Below are 20,750 nucleotides of genomic sequence, written 5' to 3'. Positions count from 1 at the left end.
GATGACTAGAGGCGGGATACTCTCATAATGGTGAAAGTGTTAATGCATTTGATTCCACGATAAAATGGGCAATAGTTCCAATATAGGTCAATTTCTGATTACAGTCTTCAGTGAGAGCTCCCGATTCCAAGTTAGGTTGTGTTGGGGGTAGAGGGTATTTACCACACCCAATACACCAGAGTGAAGCATTTACGGATGTGGTGAATACCTCAAATTCCAAATTTTCAACTTTAAGATAAGGTGTTATATACAGACTCGGTATTCAACACACGAAATGCATCATGTTTCCCTTTATTTAAGGGATCCCCCTTCCCAATACAGGCATCTATCCGTGGAAAACAGTAGGGTAGGATAACTATCACATAACTCAGGATTCCAATGGAATGAATGTAACCACCAGTTTGTAATCATGGCAAAGAATGGGTAAATCAGCACAGTAACTCTCTTATCTAGCACCCCAATAGCACCCATGCTAAAAACAAAATCCAAAACATAGGCCTGGCACCAAAATCTAATAATAATCCAGCATGCATACAATAAACCATTTCACTAATAACACCTTTTGTATGTAGTATGATTCTTAATGAAAGAGGAATTCTGCAAATAGTCGGGGAAAAAAGCACGTCAGGTCCCATTTTTCTCCTGCTAGCAAGATGGAAAGTCTGTAATTCACGTGTTATTTACTTTTTCCTCTAAAAAGTGAACAAAGAATGTGGAACTAAAATATATGCAGATGAGGCATGCTTTACCAATTCTGCACTGATCACGCCCTGATCGACACTAGGGGACACATTTAACAAAAATATTACTTGTGGGTGTTGGGGCATGTACCCGCAGGGCAGAGAGACACTGAATGTTTGATAGTATGTTTGCCTCTCTGAGCTAATATATTTGTATTTCATTTCAGTCTATTGGTTGAATACATGGTCAGAACCTTACAACTTCATATAGCCAAAGAGATTACCGTATTTGGAAACGTTATGTTGGGGTGACTTACACTGTTCACAGAGGTAGCTTTATTATTTTGTGTTTATGAATATATAACATTTACTAAAGCTTGATTGTTTTCCTTTGGCACTAGTAGGCGAAAAGATAGCTGAATCAAGTGTGTGCACTTAAATATTACATGCTTGGGTGCTTTTAATGCACAAAATGCAATAGTATTAACAATTTTCACAGTGAACCATTAAATATATAGAATATTTCATGACTCACTGTATTTCACGGTTCCCTCTGAAGTATGGGTATTGTCATATTAGACCGCTTGAGTGTTAAGCACTCCATTGAAGACAATGGAGTGCTCCGGGATTCTAACGGCTGGCAGAACATGCCAATGTTTGTTCACAGCAACAGCTGTGAACAAAGGATGCTTCACGGAGCCTAAGGGGATTTCAAGCCCCTCGGGCTCCATGAGGCTTTTGTTTTACAAATTAGAACATACTACCCTCTAGAGGCGGAACGTTCTAATAGCCTTAGAGCCCTTCGTAACGGGTTCTATCATCCATTAACCCCTTGAGTGCCCATGACGAGATGGTCTCGTCATGGGCCGCGGTTGCGCTGTGCCCATGACGAGACTATCTCGTCATGAGCCCCGCCCGCTAATGAAACGCCCGGCACAGGGCGTGGAAAGGGAGGGGCACTCAAGGGGTTAAAGGCCCGCTCCCTTTTTAAAGGCCTTCGGCTCTAGCCTTTAATGCTGGAGCGGACCTTTAATGGCCGGTAGAGACTATAGTAATACCTGCAGAGCTTTGCAATTGTGAGGACTAATAGGGTTATGTAACATGGAGGACCGTAATATGCAGTAATGTTATCTACGTTGTGAGTCAAAGGGGCAAACTATGCAGCACATTCTCTGGCAATATTATTTTTATCCATTTGAGCTACACACATTTTTGTTGAACCTGCAAAATGTCTGTCAAATGTGGCATCTCCATAATTATGCAGTAAAACTGCAGCGGCAGAATGCATAAATTCACTGGCCCTCAGGACTGCTACATCAAAATGTATTCATGAGGGGCGTGGCTTAGCCGCAAGAAGAAATGGAAGCTTCTCTGAAGGGCTCCGGCTCCCGTGAACCCTTCCTGACGATCCGGCACATTAATCCAGCCCCAGAGACAGTTCCGGAGACACGTGCAGCCCCGCTGCATCTGGCCCGCACCGGCGCGAAGAATTGCAAGCCCACCCTTGAAGTGGCCGGCAGAATTCCGCGGGGGGAGGAAAGCGAGCTCCACTTGGACTGGCGATTTGGGACCCAGTGACTTCCTGTGGCCTGGGGACGCCCGCTGGTGCCTGGTTGGAGTGTGGTGTGGACTGAGGCCTGCTGGGGGGTCATCGCTTCACGTTGGCTTGCTGGAGGTGAGGGCCCGGTGCCCTCCGTCATCTCTGGGCCCCTGATGTCTGGGATAGCGGGCCCTGCTGCCTGGTGCTTGGGACTTACCTGCATTCTGCCTGGACTACCTTGGTGGAGCGGGGAGTGAGGACATCGGGGGTGTCGCCCTAGTGGTCTGGTCTGCAGAGGGGGCGCCGCTTCTACAATGCACAAGGACCCCCGGGGCCCTGGGAAGCACGCCAAGACAGCACCAGCGACGATTGAAAGCCGGCCGTGGTGCCAGGGACGCCGTGGGCTGAGACGCAGCAGTTAGGATGTCGGGGACCAGAGGCCCAAAGACAGTGCAATCCAACAAACTCGACAAGTACGCATACTCGAAGGTGACCCCCCCACCCCCGATTTACAAAACGCTGCAGTCGCAAGAAAGAGTACGGAGGGGGCCGACGCGGAACTAACATTGCAGGATGTGATGGACGCCATCTACGGCGTACCGGTGTACTTGGAACAGCGGATGGATGCCATTGCAACAGAGGTAACTCTCCTCAGAGCGGACCTTACTAAAATCAGGGAGAAGTAGAAACAACTGGAGCTCACGTCATCTGGCCTGGTCGAAGACACCTCCTAGCTGCAGCGAGAGGCAATAGACATACAAATCTTTCGGAAAAGCGTGGAAGAAAAGCTGGAGGACTACAAAAGGGCACACTCGACGAAACAATGTGCACATAATTGGAGTTCCCGAAAAAGCGCAAGGGCAGGCCACAGACCTACCTGTTCGTGGAAGACCTAATCCTCACCCACCTTCAGCCTAAGGGTCTATCCAAGTTCTTAGTCATTGAGCGGACGCATAGGGTCCCCGGAGGGCGACCAAAGGCAGGAGCGCCGCCCAGATCGATACTAACTCGTCTGCTAAACTATCGTGATCGGGAGGTTATCCTACAGTTTGCTCAGAAGGCTCCTCCACTTCATTACAAGAACGCAGAAATATCCTTCTTTCCAGACTTCACCCTGGCTGTTCAGAAGCAGAGGAGATACTTCTTGGCCAACAAAAAGAAACTGCGAGATAAAGGGGTGAATGTTGTTCCCGGCCCGGCTCCGGACGGAAGCGGATGGTAGAGCCTGGTTCTTCGACCGTCCAGAAGACGCTGCATACTTGTTTGAGGGCAGGAGAGGGGCAGAGGACCAGGGCGAACATGGATGATCCCACTTAAGCTGCCAAAGACATTGAACACTACAGAACTGTAAGATACAGACTCATGGGGGGGGTTCCTTCTTTTTGGGGGGGTGGGGAAAGAGACGGGTCCGCGTGGGGTTCACATTGCTCTATTGCCTTCCGGAGGGTGATTGTTGAAGTACTTTGGGACACAGGGTGGTTTGTTGGCTGCTCCTGGTCCGCAGTCTTGATTTCTGGAGCCATACATAGCTATAGTTAGAACAGTTTGGGCGACAGGCACTCTGCAGAGTTTTTTGATGGACAGTTTGAGGCATCTGACTATTGCGTCAGATACAATGGGAAACGGCCGTGACAGGCAGGTTAGACTGTTAAGTTGGAATGTTTATGGCCTCGGGGACAAACTTAAATGCAGCATAGTTTTTCAATATATCAAACATCACTCCCCTGAGGTAGTCCCACTTCAGGAGACGTACCAAGTTGGTAACACCTGTAGGGCACTAGATAGATGGGGATACAAACTAGTGGCTCACTCTGGATTCACCTCTGGGTCCCGAGGAGTGGGTGTTTTATCAAGAAATCCTTCCCGTTCGCAGTACAGCGCACCTGGGAGGACGACATGGGGAGGTATGCTGCGGTGTCCAGGCAATGGGAGGGCGCAACCCTCAATCTAGTCACAGTGTATGTTCCGCCGGGTCTGCAGAGCCTGACATTCAGAGACTTGGGCACCCGCCTGCTTTCCCTCCCTTAGGGTAGGTTGGTGCTCGGTGGTGTCCTCAATGCAGTGGTCTCGGGACACTGAGATCGCTATCCCCCATGGGACATGGCACAATCCCTTCACAGGGATCCTCCACTCTTGCCCCGTGACTGCCCGATGCAGGTGGCGAGTGGGGGATTTTGATACCTGGGCATATTTAAATTGCTGCAGATCCTAGGCTTCGTTATGAGCGTAACCTCCTTCCCACCTTGATGAGGCTTAAACGAGACATCGAGGTGTGGAGACAGCTCCCGCTCTCGCTCCCGGGAAGGGCAGCATTATTCAAAATTATGTTGTTGCCCCGCTTTCTATATGCCCTGCAGAATTCCCTCGACCTGGTCCCGACCAGTTATTTCAAAGAAATAGAAACCCTGCAGAGAACCTTACTGTGGGAGGGTAGGCCTCGGATAGCACTTCAAAAACTGATTTTGGGTTGGTACGATGGAGGTATTGGATTACCGGACATACGGAGGTACTATTGGGCCGCATCTCTGGCAGCTATTAACCACTGTGTATATAAACCGGAGGACAACTCACGGGCCCGACCAAACAATCGGTGGTGGTGTGGCATACAGTGAGCAAAAGCCTTGGGTGGGATGGGAGACTTTCTCTGACGACCCCCCTATGGGAATCAGAGAAGCTGGGCACACTCTGCACCACCAAAGGTTTCGACAAATGGGATATCATTGGGATCTCAACCATTGGTGACCTGTGGAAGGGGGAGCGAATGGTGTCATTTGCAGACTTGCAGCATGGCCAAGACCTTGCAGACTCAGAGCACTTCCGCTATCTACAAGTCCGACATGCACTACAATCGAATATTAAAGTGGGTACTACCCCCCCGGAATCCTCGCCGTTAGAGGACAGGATGCTGGATGGTTATTTACCGGATAGGGTCATATCCTTGCCATATAAGAAGTTGGTCAACAATGCACCTGACCCCCTAGCACTCCTGAGACAGCGCTGGGCAAATGATGGGCTCGAAATAGACAATGAGGAATGGCAGGAGGCCCTGGCCTCCAAGGAAGTGGCCATCTCTTCTAGATTGAGTCTTGTACAATTAAAGATCCTACATCAGATTTACATCACTGGCCCAACACTGGTGAAAATGGGCAGGGTGGATGAGGGTGAGTGTCGGCGTGGCTGTGGACAGACCGGATCCTTTGTGCATATAATCTGGGAGTGCCCACTCATTCAATCTTACTGGTCCAAGATCCTACATCGGATTTACATCACTGGCCCAACACTGGTTAAAATTGGCAGGGTGGATGAGGGTGAGTGTCGGCGTGGCTGTGGACAGACCGGCTCCTTTATGCATATAATCTGGGAGTGTCCCCTCATTCAATCTTACTGGTCCAGGGTGCTTGAGTGTATGAGTCGGGTAACAGGGGTAGCAACCCATCCGGAAAAGAAGCAATGCCTCTTGAATATCTGGGGGCCTACAGACCTTAACAGCAGAGCTAAATTGTGGGTCACTTTGGGCCAGATGATAGCTAAGCGGAACATAGCATGGGGGGGGGGGGGGGGGGGAGGGGGGAACCACCCTGGGTGATCTCCTGGAAGAACGAAATAGACTCAGGGAAAAAAACTGTCTCCCGTGGGTACCCCAGGAAATGGTCCTCCATTTGGGACAAATGAAACAACTATCGAGGGGATATTTTTGCACCCCCCTGGATCCTGACACGGATGACCAACTTACACCTTAACATCCTATGGTAGTGCTCTGTAAAATATATGATTGTACCTGAGATTACCACAAGATTCGAAGATGATGCATTCTTAAAGGTGTGTTTTGTCGACACTGTTGTAAGTTTATTAAAAAGATTTCCAACAAAAAAAAAATTTATGAAATCTTAAACATTCCAACTCCCAATTGGTGACCACTGTTGATTGTACTGTAAAGAAATATTTTTAAGCTAATTACTACAAAATAACATGTAATATAAAATACAGAATGGGTAACTTGAATAATGTGGTCCTATATTGCTGTCTTAAGGTTCTGATGACAAATACAAACGACTTGGCCTTCTGCTTCGCGGTTATGTCACAAGAACCCCCTGATGGCCATACTGGACCATACTTATAAGAATGCCACAGCAAAGATAGTAAATGTGGGCCAATAAATCATGCTATTTACAGCAACTACACTAATGAACGCTTAATTACACATTTATTAGTACAGGGCAAACCTCGAATTCCATGTGTGTATCACAGCGCTACAAAACATACAAAAAAACAAAACAGTGTTTAGAGCCTCGCAGATTGCATGTTACAATGATTTACACAGGGAAACTGTTCTCCTAATACTCACAAGGCCTCTTCAATGTGACTTTACCTACCTGAATAAATGTAACCCTTTGCTTCCAGCTTTTGGTTAAAACATTTTTTTTAAATAAATAGGAGTGAAAAATGACATGGCCTTAACCATTTAAGCAGATGCACACTAGTGTAATTTGCAAATGACTTCCATTAATTGTAATTGAAACCCGAATAAAAGCATTCTTATTTACATTCTCATATGTATATTGCAAAGTATGCTAGTGCTAGCATTTATTTTAATATGCAATATTCAGGGGAGAAAAGATCCAGAAAACGCTGGGACTGAAGGCTGGCAAGTGTGGGGGGAAACACAGGTCTAGCATTACAGAAAACCCCACAAGAACTTCTCCCACACCTGATAAAATGTTTTTGAAGTTTCCTGAATGATCGTAAAAGCTGGGTGGACAGCAACCTGCTCTCTAAAACGTAGTTTATTCAGAGATCCGCCCAAAAAGGTCAGAACAATGTGTGCATATTAGAAATTGAAGTTAGAACAGCGAGGATAGTAGTAAATACGGAGGACCAAATATAGAGGAAAGAGATATCAACAGGTAAGTCTAGATTTTCGGTACTTAACTCCATACACATTTGTACCTATGTGGCAGGTATATCTTTAAGGTAGGTAGATGTGGGCTTAGGAACAGTAAATCTGCACTTCCCTATGTGCACTTACCTTTCTATACTTTGTCCCTCGATGTTCCTGAGGCACAATATTCTTCATGTCGTAGTGCAGTCACAGAACACCAGCACTACAGCCTTCTGGGGGAAAGTACAACTGCCTTTAAGCTACAAGATGAGGTTTTGGGGATCCCTCTTGATATCAGTGTGCAGGTACACCCATGTCTTAACCCCACACCAGAAAAAAATCATTTACACCGGTCGTTTGGCATTAATCACGTGACAGCCCCCCACTGCACCTTCCTCTGAATCAGGCAGCGGGGTTTGACTCTGCAGCCCAGGGGTTACTGTCACCCCCACGTCAGCTGCGGTGTAGATAGTCGAACGAGCACTTAAGTTACTGGCTCGTTTTTATTTTATTTATTAGTTTAGGATTGAACGCGTCATGGACGGTTATCTTCCCCGAGTCCACTCTAGTACATTGACATTGTCGGGTGACTTTGAAGGTAAGTTCGACGCACTGAAGGAAACAGCCACAAACCTTTCATTTTTTGCCACTTAACTGCAGAAGCGATGGTATGGTGGGAAGGGGGCGTGGGGAGCAAGGAATCTCGAGTTTCGAGATGCGATGAACTCATTTGCGTACTTTATTTCAGCTACTAGTGGTAAGGTCTTCGTTTTCGAAGTAAAATGTAGCGCGCTCCAGGAGAAAGCTCCTGTCGCCTAAATACAATGGGGATTCCAACAGCTGGAACACAAACAATGGGCGCGACTTGGATTTCCTCTATGCAGAAGTAAAGTCACAAGGAGGACTCACTGAAACCCTCTGCAAGGAGGCAGTGTGATGCCTGGCATTCTCACCAGGGCAGACGACTCACTGCGCACCCTCTCAGCCTGGCCTGCTCTTTCAGGCCCGCCCCGTGCCAGGTTAACAGTCCAGTCAAAAAGTCATGGGTTTGTCAGTCACCAAAGGTGCGCACGGCCGCCAGAAAGCACTCTATTCTGGGTTTTCACTGCATGCAACCGAAAAGATAACCCTGCCCAACGTATGTGTGGGTCCACAAATTAAGCATCCACTCACATGGCTACACCCTATGATACTCCCTCCCACATCTCCCCAAACCACTGTACACCTATGCGCACATTCACCTACTGTACAAAAGCCCTTCGACTCCTAGAGGTCACAACTCATCCGTCCCGGTGGAAAACAAGTGCCCGCCCCTGGGGAGGCCCCGCCCTATTTTCAAGAAGCGCCACAACAGAAAGACAGGGGGTCCCCCGCGGACGCTTCCAGACACTGCACTTAACAATAAAACCAGCAGCCTCTCTGCCCTAGCCGCACTCTCAGCTTTACAGTGACGTGCGCATTTCAATGGAGGCCTGACGCGTATGCAAGTAACAGGGCCACGGATAGCATGCAAGCTGTTTTTAATGCCCACTTACCACTCGTAAATAAATAGTTGAACTCACCTATGGCCCAACTGGTCTCGCCGAAAAGCCCATCGCCGACGTTTTTAGGATTCCCATTTCTGGTCGGTGCTGGATGCTGAAGTATGCCCTTCATCAAATTTTATTAGCGAACGGTAGCTCTAGTAGCATTACTATCGCATACGTTTGCCACTGCATGCAATAAAAAATGTTTTTTACGGATGGTGCACGTTTAAATACAAAGACGGGCTAAAATTAGTTAACACTGGCATAACTAAATTTGACTGCGTTTTTAATAAAACAAATGCAAAAATGCCAGTGGTGCAATGTATTTGCACTGTCCTGTTACTGAATGCTCAGGTCATTATTGCGCGGCGCGCTTGATCCGAAATTAGAGCCCTGACTTAATTAAGGCACATATTGCAACTATCTTCAAATAAATAAAACGGCTAAACAGGGAAAAAACAACACCGAGCATACCGATTCTTAAATGACATTTAGAACGCATAAAACTACAGCGTCGGCCGTCAAAACAGATAGCGAAAGGAGCAGAAGCCGGGGAGGAATTCAGGTCTTGCATGTATTCTTTATTTAATGGGTGGGGGGGGGAGATTGTATTCGCTTGAAAATGCTCCTCCTAGCTCTTTCTCGAATGGAATCAAATGTTTTGGAAACGAAATGTTTTAATTAGGGGCAGTTGCATTGCAGAAAGGAGTTTACAATTGTTAAGGATGATTTTGAATTACAATTGATGTGTTGCATTTAGTGTCCGGGGAATGCTGGCAAGAGGTTGATCACACATAGACGTTCTTATTTCGGAAAACAGCACAGTGCAACACGGCGTTCATATTATCCAAATTACTATAAGATTTTAGAGAAGAAACTATGTAAAAATCGTTTGAGGATCTTAAAATTACATCAGGGCAAATACCGTGGCATTTTTCGGGGTGGCACAAACGGGTAAAAAATCGAATTTCAAACAGCATCATACACAAAATAAGTTGCTTGTTTTTGTTACACTGTTGCACCACCCACACTTTGCTTATAAACAATCAAGGCATATATTGGTCATGCAAATTAAATCCTGCAAGCACGTTTTAACCAGAAATCATCAACTGCTCTACACTGAAAAGTGCGAAATAATGCATTACTTTACACATCGTTTTATTTACACGTAACGGAAATAACAGCCGGGGTTAATGTGAGAGCGTGTGTGGGGAGCTCAGCTAGGCGCTGTCTCTGGAGGGGTTAGAGAAAGGTTGCGGGTAAGGTGAAGGTTAGGTTTGTTTACTAAATACAAGGGCTGCGTTAGTTGTGTTCTCTGGGAGGTGTGCGGGGGCTGCAGGTGTTATCTCCTCTCCCACCCCTTTAAATGTCATTCGCACCACTCCATACAGCATCCAGCTGGGCTACGGCGCCTCTACGCACACATTCTGGGGCGTGGACCCACACAGCGCCCCCAGCTGGGCGGGGGCTCCGGCAGACTGGAGCCAAACACGAGAGAAACCGAAAGTGAACGAAGGGATGCAGGGAGCCCGAGAACGGCGTTTGCCCGCAGCTCCCTCGTTGTGCAGTGTGTGGAGGAGTCGACCCTTCTGACCACCCATCCCGCGCCCCTTCCGGAGACCTTCAAGTAACTTAAGGCGCGAGCCGAAGCGACTCCCCCTCCATTGCCTTCGACGTGAAAACCCGCCCCGGATCCGGCGAGGAGGGTGAGCGGGCCCGCGCGTACACGCGCTCACTCCTTTTATCCACGTTTGGATTTGGAAGGATACGGAAAAGAAAGGGTGCGCGCGTTTTTGAGGGGTGGGGGTGAAACCCAGTAAGATTTTAGATGCCTGTATTGGTATTGCAGTGACAGACCCCACCCGGGCGTTCATCCCGTGCACGGATTCCTACATTGCATCATCGTGCAGTGCCAGGCGCTTGCTAGAATGAAGCAACAGAGCTCAAGGTTTACCTCATATCGCGCAGCCTTCCAACACTGAGAAGTTCATCATTGCGGATTTGCACAACTTGCGCAAGTATGAGTGATTTCAAGACTTTGTGGTGGAGTCAAATCAACGTTTTGTGCACAGGCAGAGCTTAATTGGTAGGAGAATAAGTGCCGGTGCCCAAAGCTCCGTTCAGATCCACCCGACCGGCGATATTACGTGTCGGTGGGCAGAATACCAAGGCTGCGTATTCTTGAATCCACCCCAGGCCGGTTTAATTCACTGCCAGACACTTCCGCCCCTATATCACTCTCTTATGGCTCCTGCTTTCTCCTCTTGTGACGGGTTATCCGCTTTTCTCCTACTCCTTTCCCCATTGTGTTTCCCCCCCCCCCTTTGCTGCTCTAGGGAAATGTCTTGAAATAAACATAAATGTCGGTCCCAAATAAAAAGTGCCCCCCCCACTGGCTCAAATTAAACACTGTGCACGGCATTTCAATCAGTGATCAAATTTTTATTAATTTAATCTTAGTAACCACTTGTAAAACAGAAGAAAGACTGTAAGAGCTCTATGCTGTAATGCAGAAACAAAAAACAAATGTAACATGTAATGTCTGCGCGAAACCACAAGGCCGTGCAAATTACTTGCAGCGATTCTTTCTATATAGAGAGACAACAGCATACTGTGCCATACCCAGTGCTATATATGGAAATACAGAAGTGCTGGTACCCACTACACTGAGCACCTTTTTGCTCCTGAGAAGTGCCCCTACTATACCACTAAATGTATTGCAGAATATATCTGAAAAGTATAGGTACCCTCACTTTCAGATTAAGGAAGTGCAGGTTCCCTGTACCGGACAGTACCTACCCATTTAAAGCACTGCACATACACAAACACGCATCGATTCTTATATTTACACACACACACTACAATGGGATTATACACTGAAACACACAAGTGCTCATAGCTGAGGCTCACACTAACACACTTGAAAGCTCGTACTAGGGGATATACAGTGACACGAAGGAGAGGTACTGACTCGAATTACAAGGGGCCTTAGAGATCACAGATTTGTACCCACACACACACACAATCAGAAACTGCGTACACAAGAGGGCCTACAGTGACAAGCAGATCCATACACAGAAAGGCTCCCACACTGACACACGGATAAACCTTCCAACACCAACAGCCTCACAAGGGCTCAAACACCACCACATTCACATAAACGTTCATGTAATGACCTACACATAAGCACACAAGTTCTTGCTTACAGTGACATGAATAAGGGTGACTGACCCATACAAGGCGGGATACACAAGGGAGTACTCTTACAGAGACCCACATGATCATTCACTGATCCGCACAAGAGGCATACAAGAAGACAACACACACACCCCATGCTCATACATACACAAGGTATCATACCCTAACAGTCTTCTCAGAGTTGATTGTGAGCTACTAGTAGGTCACCAGTTTCCTGTAAGTCGCTCTCTTTTCTGTAGCCCAGCATATTGCATTAAAAGCTTTTGCTTAGTTGAATTATTATATGTATTCCAAAATTGAAAAGAAAGGGTTTATCCTAGACAAAAATGTGTGCTTTTTCAGGACTCACAAGCTGATGGTTTGGAGAAAAATTGTTGAATTTCCAAAACATATTTAACATTTGGTATTTGAATGAAATGAATGAAAAATCGTCTGCTGTTGGGCAGACCTAATATTAATTTTATTAACTTTGTTCCAGAAGCCTTGTAACCATTGCTGTTATGTACCCTTGTAGAAGCATGCCACACTGACAAAGCATTGTTTACATTACTTGGGGCAACCGCGCCTGTTATACCGACGTGGACACTGCTGGTAATCTTGCATCTGGCAGCCACTAACACAATCCTGGCTCAAGTGGTCACTATTACAACTCTCATGATACGAGGAACTCAGGTAGACTTTCACTGAACATGAATAGCCATCATTACAGAAAAGGTTGCAGACCCCTGCCCTAACACACTCGAAGATGGCTCATGCACATTTCCTACAGGTGGTCTCACATGGCGGGGAAAAAACGGCAAACAACTTCACTTCCACCCAAGCTTTTTCCCATTGAACTTTGCACGTAAATGAATAGTAAAGCATCAGCTCATATATTCACACAAACTTTCCATCATTCCATGACAAACACAAAAGGGTGCATGCAGCCACACAAACAAAGGCTCCCAGACTGACAGACGCAAGGGGAAATGACTCAGAAGAGGGTTTATGTACTGACACACATGTATAAAGGGCCACACTGGACCAGAAGTACGTTAAAAAGCCAATATGCTTGCAAACACATGTACAGACTCAGACAATCGAAGGATGGATATACACAAGCTTTCATGCTCTGGGGCATGCACAAAGGGCTCCTATACCCACACATGCAAGGGTTCATATACACAAGGGTTCTCTCACACACACACACACACACACACAGGTTGGCATACACCGGCCCTCATTTCAACTGGCTGGCCAAAATCTGAATCCGCGGATTTAGAATTTATCAGGTGCAATAAATATCACTTAATAACAAGTTTTCATCTGATAATAGGGAATAACATGCAGATTTTTGTGCTTATACCAAAAGCTACCTGTCTTGGTATGTAACAGGCATTTCTTTCCTCTGATAAATGGCTAAATAAGTAAAAAAAAAAAAAGACTATTATGCAGCCTGCAGTGTCATTTTGCCCATCTACAGAATGACAGGGCTGCTTTTTTTCCTCCATATTTGACAATCTGAGTTGGACTGACAAAAAGAAAAAAAATGTGAAGAAGTGCCTTTTTGATGCATGGGGTAGCAGCACAGGGCAAGGGTGGGGTAGCAAAGTAGGGGGTGGGGAGGAGAAGTAAAGGTTGTCAGAGATGGAGGGTATACAGAACTGAAACAACACAGAGGGCAGGCGGAAGCAACACAGAGTGGGTGTGGGGAAGAGAATGGGTGAAGAGAGATTTGTGGGATAGGCAGGGGAGGAGCAAACGGGTGAGAAAGCAACAGGGGGGAGTACAGAAGAGCAAGGGCAACATGGGGTGGGGGAAATAGCGCACATAGGTGACTGAGAGCAACTGGGAGTGCAGAGGGAGAGAAGTACATGACGGAGACAGCTAGAAAACACATGCACTCTTATTGACCAAAAGAAAACAAAAGTGCTTGAAAAGCAAGCAGAGACGCCAGCCGATCAAAAAACATGGTAAAGAGGCTATGCTCCCTGAGAAGGACAAACACAGGATGAACAAACTGGGACACAAATAAGAAGCGGGCAAATGAGTGACAGGAAAACCAAATAACGGTGAGCAACGGGCAGGCTCAATGGCCCTGTATTTTCAATATGGCTTTTCCAACTCGACAACTGTGCTGTCTGTTAGGTTGCAGACCTAAAAAGCCATGTCCTGTTAGAATTACACAGGACACAAAAGGCCATACACTCAACACACACACACACTGTCTGTATGCACACAGAGAGAGCATGTGCTGGAACAAGCACTCATGTTGGCAGACACAAATGGTAAATTATGGCCACACAGTGAACTACAAACAGGGAGCACACACACACGAGGAGCAATATGGTGAGACAGAGACATGAAGTGGCCACACACTGGCGCACATCAATGGCCAATGACAGTAAATTAACCAATGCAATGAGCCATACTATCACATGCAACCAACTGGTGGTGCACTTACTCACATGACCATGCACAGATACAAAGGCGCGCATATAAAAACGTGACCATCTAATGGGAAACACAATGAGATCTACACAAAATGATGGGTGCGTACAGACACACATACAGCATTATCCACTGGTACACACAAGGAGACAAACTGACATACATAGGTCTATGCAGCAGCACATACATACAGAAGCACAGGGACAACTACTAGTACATAACTGCACAAATCCAGAAGAGGTCATGTAGACACACACACACATACATACCTAGCTGTACACTGACACACACAAGAGCAGAGCATGTGCAAACGTTTATTGCGGACTAAAGACACCCTAGAGTTTAAGGACTGAAAACACTGTTCAAAAAATGTTCCATACATTGAAAAACACTAGTCTGTATGATGATACATACAAAGGTCCATACGCTGGTGCACAATGCTCTGGCAAACACAGTCAATGGGCAAGACAGTGACACACCCACAGGGTCAAACAATGACAGCGCCAAATGGCTGTGCACGCAAACGGACATGTAAACAGAAAATGGGCACTACACAGAGGAGCCATACAGTGAGGCATACAACGCATACACTGACACGCCTAAAGGGCCAGACACACTGGGAATCTTAATGGGCTGTACACCAACAAACACAATGAACCATACACTGTAATGGGTCATACACAAACACACCGTGATAGCCAAGGGCACAAACAGGACCATTTAGAGACACACCGTATCGTGCAGACAACACAGAGAAGCATATTTTGCCATACACAAGGTTCTGTGCATTCACACACACACACACACACACAATATATATACACACGATAACACGCAAAATTTACACGAGTGGCCTACAAAGAGACACACCTAAAAGCACAGTGAGAATCAGGTGCTTACACAACCACAAGAGGCAGCCCAGCAACAAAGCGCACATACACAGAGACACAAGACCTCATACACAAACAAGGATCTGTATGCTGACAGACACTCAAGTGCTCAATGGTCTGTACTCACACACATAGCCATACGCTGACACATGCTTGCATGCCCACACACACACACACACACACGCTGACACATGCTTGCATGCCCACACACACACACACACACACAAGGAGATATACATTGACATACAAACACTCAGGGTTGTACGCTGATACACACAGCACAAGATGGCAAATAATGATAAACACAAGTGTTGCTCACAGTCAAATACACACAAGAAGCATGCACATACAAGAACTCATGTTGAAACAGACACAGAAGATGGGAAAACTGGTACATGGGAGTACACTGGCACGTTCATATACTGACACATGGATTTGTAAACTGACGTGCACAACATACATGAACAATAAAGCATACACTTACACACAAACATGTGAGGTTACACACTGGCACAGTCGCCCAGGGGCCATACCAATACAGCCATACAAAGTCCGAAACACAAGCCCCAACGATGACGTACACTCTGGGTGGCACAGAAACTCACACAGGAACACACATATGGATACAAACAGACTACGAGACAGAAACTGGCACACACAGCGCTACAAATATGCACAAATCCCTCGAACGACACACACATGCAATGCTATACAATGAAATACATACAATGATCTTCACATAGGCACAAATACAAGATGCCTTAATTTGACACACTCAGAATACACACTGCCAAACGCAAAGGTGTGAACCACAAACACAGGAGCCCTCCACTGAATCATAAAAGGCACCGATATACATATATACATATACACACACACACACATTTGGCTCCAGATTAGCATGACATTAGGACTTATACACTGAACATGCAAGAGGCAACAGCTGTGCCAAACACATTCACCAAAATAGGCCATCCACTGACACACACAAGGATATACAGCGATGCACACCTATATGTACATTTCTATACTGTCAGACACCACACACGGGTTTTTCCACTTGCAAACATACATACAAGGGTCAATAAACTGATAGTGGTGCATGGAAAGTGATCCACACATGGGGTCGTATACAGATGTGTAAGCGTGGCCGCACACATACAAACAAAATAACCTGTACACTGATACACAAGGCCATTCTCGAACACCAAAGAAGCTGCAAAACTGTTACAGGGACAGTTAGTGTACACTGACACATACAGATGAGGAAATCATACATAAACACACATTTTTAGACTGTACAGTAAAACACAAAAGAGTCAATGACACACACATACAAAGGGTCATGCACTGACAAATACAGTTGTCATACACTGGCACATGTACCAGAGGTCATACCCTGACTTACGGGAGGGAGGCATACAGTGACCAAACAAGACCTGGCAGAGAGGGGATTGCAAAGAAATACTATAATGAGGGTCCTGATACACCTGCAAACACACACACAGAAGTTAACATAGTTAAAAGTTCTCCGATTGTCCCATGCGTTATGATTAGCAGTCGTTAACCTATTGATTGTTGTGTTTTATTTTATTTGCATTCTGGTAATCGTAGGGTTGAACGTACAGTGGAAAAAGCAGTTACCAGTTCTAGTCACAGCTGACAAGGGAATCACCTGAGAACCCACATACCCTCTCCCTCACACACAGGAGTACACAGTTGCTTCTGTGTGTGAAACACGGGCAATCACTTTTCACCTCAAGGAGCAGTGTGCGTGTTTTCGTGACAGTCGTCAACAACGAGTGGATTGGGGGCAGGGATGAGACGAGAAGTCGCGTTAGTTCTGGCACCAGACACTAAGAACAGTTAAAAAATAAATGAGCAGGCGCCAGATGGCGGCTGGCACTGCTTATTTTATAGGGTGCTGGAGAGAGGAACCGCTAGATACCCAGGGAAGAGGGCTGCGCGGGTGAAGGATAGGGCTCCCAATTTATGTGAATATTTTGGAAATGCACGCAGAGGAAGACAAATATTCCTTCACGAGTGAGGTGAATGTATAAGATAGCTTTAGGGAGGCGGAATAGAAGGGGCGAGGTGAAAGGTCACAGGGGGCATACAAAAGTATTCAATGACAGTTTATTAACCGTGTTTGGTATGAAGATGATAAAGAGGTGTGTGTGCCAGCCGTAGGTTCTATAGTACATGTAGTGTATGGGGTCAGGAACTTTTAGGGTAAGTAAAAGACGGTATTGGCATGTACGAGGCAATGGCTCAAGTGGGCGGGATCTAATGGGAACCTTCAGTATTCCACAATGCACCCCCGAGTGCAGTTCCCATGGTTAATGCACTTCAACTTGGGCGGAGGTACGCATGGCCTTTAGATAGGGGAACCTGACATACGGGTGGGAGGGGGCGTGAACGCCTAGTGTGTGTGTGAGCTGCAACCAGCGTACTCGTGCGAGCGCGAGGGGCCACTAGAAAAACGGGGGGGGCGGTGTCAATGACTCACCGGATTCTGACAAGCAGCTCCGCGTCCCCAGGGACGGGCACGGGGGCGTCCGTCAGCAGGGTGGCCGCCTGGCGGAAGTCGGGACTCAGCTTGGTGATCTGCAGCTTCTTCATGACGCTGGGGATAGACGAGCCCTGGAAGTCCATGAAGTGACGAGAGTAGGACAAGTCCACGATGGGCCGAGCCCGGTACCAACCCCGCCGTGTGGCGGCCAGGCCTAGCAGCGCCCGCTGCCTCCACGCCATGCAGTACATGTTGCCTCAGCCAGGAGCCCGGACAGCACCAGCCAGCGCTCCGCCGAGCGGATACAGGAAGGAAAACACGGCAGCGTGTGCGTGCTTATGTAAATCCTCCTGCCGCGTGCCGCCTCCCCCAACTTTATAGGAGAGGAGGTTAGCCAAGAACAGATTCTCTACAGCCAGTAAACAAGCTACAAAGTTGGGACAGGCTGGGTGCCAGCCGTGCAACACTACCCTCCACCGTGCAAACAAGTCCCGTGACTCGTCGCCGTGCCCTGCTCTCCCCGAGTACTGACCCAGTCACGGATCTGCTTCTAAGGCAGACCCACTCCAGAACCAAGACACAGCCCATAAAAGCACGCTGAGCCGCACACTCCCAGCATGCGAACCCGGAAGCAGCCATGTGCACTGCCGTCTTTGCACGCAGAACAAGTATCAAAGCTGCTGCTGCATTGCAGTCCGTGCACGCGTAGCCATCACGCGCAGAGCCCGAAGCAACACCTGCTGCACTTCCCTGCCTTCACACATACGCCAGACTCAAACAGCCTCAGTGCTCACGCACAGGTAACCTTGCTCCACCACTCAGTCCCACTCACTGCAGTGCACTCACTACACGCACACAGCCGCGCTGCATGTACACAACTCCAACGCACGCGCATTATCCTGGAAAGACTAGACAGGAGAGCTAAACTGTGTCCACTTCCTGCAGGGATTGGGAACCGTGCGAAATCTGCAATATTTGTGCATACGTCATCATCTTCCAGACCGGGTTTCGTACAATATATATGCGTTTTTATCCAGGACCCCTCCACCCCTACTCTGACAGGTTTATTTATTTATATTTTTTGGGAGCGGGTGTTTCCCTTCCTCGCTGAGGCGTCTGACCCCTTTGAGGCTGGGAGCCGTTGAGTAAAGGAGGCTTGCAATTGCTGCTGTCTGGCGCCTCCCTTTCCCGTGCGAAATGTTCACTTCCCCCTTCAAGCAAGGTGATGCAAATCAATCCAGAGCCGCTGGTGGCTGCAGGCGTGGAGAGCAGATGTACTGCACGTGGGGAGCTGCTTCTATTTTATTTTTGTCAAAGATTGCTAACATCTACCGGGTTTGCACAGGGTAAGGGGGCTGAGAAAACGTAGAGGAGTTTTCTCTGGAAGACAATGCTCAGCTGAGCTTGGGAGGTGCTGTGATTCACACACAGACAAAATGTCATTATTTCAGCCTTCCATCTAGAAATCTATTCCACATCACCAGTATTTTGCATGTTTTCCACCACCTCTCTGTTTATGTTGGAGTATTCAGGGCAAAAGTCATATAAAAAGAAGTGGGGGGACTGACAATTTTATTTAGAGCATTTTTATAAAGTGCGGACATTACCCAAAGGTGTCAGAGCGCTGTACAATAGAGCTAGTTACGTTACAAGAGAAAAGTGGTACAGAATATAACATTACACAGACTAAAAATGAAGGGTACACAAACACAAAATTTAACACAGCACACGGGTGAGAATGTACAGGAAAAAATAAAAATTTACAACGAAGAGCGAACTTCCAAGAGGGGCCTGAGAATGAAGGGTACACAAACACAAAATCCAACACAGCACGCAGGGGTGAGGGATGCGCAGGAAAAAAATACAAATTTACAACGAAGAGCGAACTTCCAAGAGGGGCCGGAGTATGAAAGTATTAGTTCTGAAAGTGTCTTTGGAAGAGAAGAGTTTTGAGTTCAGCTTTGAAGATCTGGGTAGCGGAGGTGGCACAGAGCAATGGGGGAAGTGAGTTCCATATTCTCACCGCATTGCCTGAGAAGGATTGCGCCATCTATCTTTCCCTTTTGAAGACGGGGGGCTCAATCAGAAGCTTTTCCGCATTACGAGAGGGTCGAGAGCCTCCGGACAATTTCAATTTATTTGCCAGGTAACGAGGGGAGGACGTGTGCAAGGCTTTGTGTGTGATGCAGGCAGTTTTGTAAATAGATCTTGCCTCAATCGGAAGCCATCGAAGAGAGGACAGGATAGGAGTGATGTGGTCGCTTCGTTTAGACCCTTAAATGAAGTGAGCTGCTGAATGGAGGATGGATTTGAGAGGGGAGAGGTGGGATTTGGGTAGGCCCGTCAGAAGAGAATTGCAGTAATCCAGTCTTGAGAGAATCAGCGATTGTACCAAGGTTTTTAAGTCTTTCTCCAGGAAGAACCGACGGATCCCCATAGAAGGCGCAACTGGTACCGTGCATTCTTGGCAATAGAGTTGATGTGGGAGATTAAGTTGAGTCTTTTGTCAAGAATGACACCTAGAGATTTAGCGCTGTCGACAATGATGGGTTTGTTGTTGAGCAGGTTCAGCTGATCCATCCACGATTGAACAGGAGGAGGTGAGAGAGAGGTCGAAAGGAGGAGGAATTCAGTTTTGGCGGGATTTAGAATGAGATGGTGAGCTAACATCCAGTTGTGGATGGAGTTGAGAGTAGAGTCGAGTAAAGAGAGATCGTGTGCGGAAGACACCTTGAGGTAGATTTGAGTGTCATCCGCTTAAAGATGGTAATGGATCCCAGATTTGCTTATGAGGTTCCCTAATGGTTCCAGTTAGAGATTAAACAGCGTGGGTGCCAGGATAGAAACTTGAGGGACACCTTCACCTACAGCCAATGGAGATGAAAGACTGTTCGCTATCTTAATCATTTGGGATCTGTCTGAGAGGAAAGAGGCAAACCATTTAAGCACTGTGCCATCCAATCCCATTCTCTGTTGAAGAGTGTTGAGGAGGGTGCTATGATTAACAGTGTCAAAGGCTGCAGAGAGGTCTAGAAGAATCAGAAGACACGATTCCCCAAATTCGAGTATATGCAACGCATCATCAATCACTTGCA

General features: G+C 47.0%; 1 protein-coding gene across 1 annotated transcript in view; it reads right to left on the bottom strand.

Moving 5' to 3' along the window:
• Positions 1 to 18,298, bottom strand: part of PTGR3 (prostaglandin reductase 3) — a 20,449-nt gene extending 2,151 nt beyond the window's left edge. Inside the window, exon 1 of the mRNA XM_085606952.1 lies at positions 17,653 to 18,298. Within this exon, the coding sequence (XP_085463078.1) occupies positions 17,653 to 17,906 (254 nt within the window). The 5' untranslated portion in view covers positions 17,907 to 18,298. The remainder of the gene's footprint in view (positions 1 to 17,652) is intronic.
• Positions 18,299 to 20,750: the final 2,452 nt, after the last annotated feature.

The sequence above is a fragment of the Triturus cristatus genome, chromosome 5_2 (genome assembly GCF_964204655.1).
Source record: "Triturus cristatus chromosome 5_2, aTriCri1.1, whole genome shotgun sequence".
Taxonomy (NCBI): Eukaryota; Metazoa; Chordata; class Amphibia; order Caudata; family Salamandridae; genus Triturus; species Triturus cristatus.
This window is presented reverse-complemented; position numbering and strand designations above follow the sequence as displayed.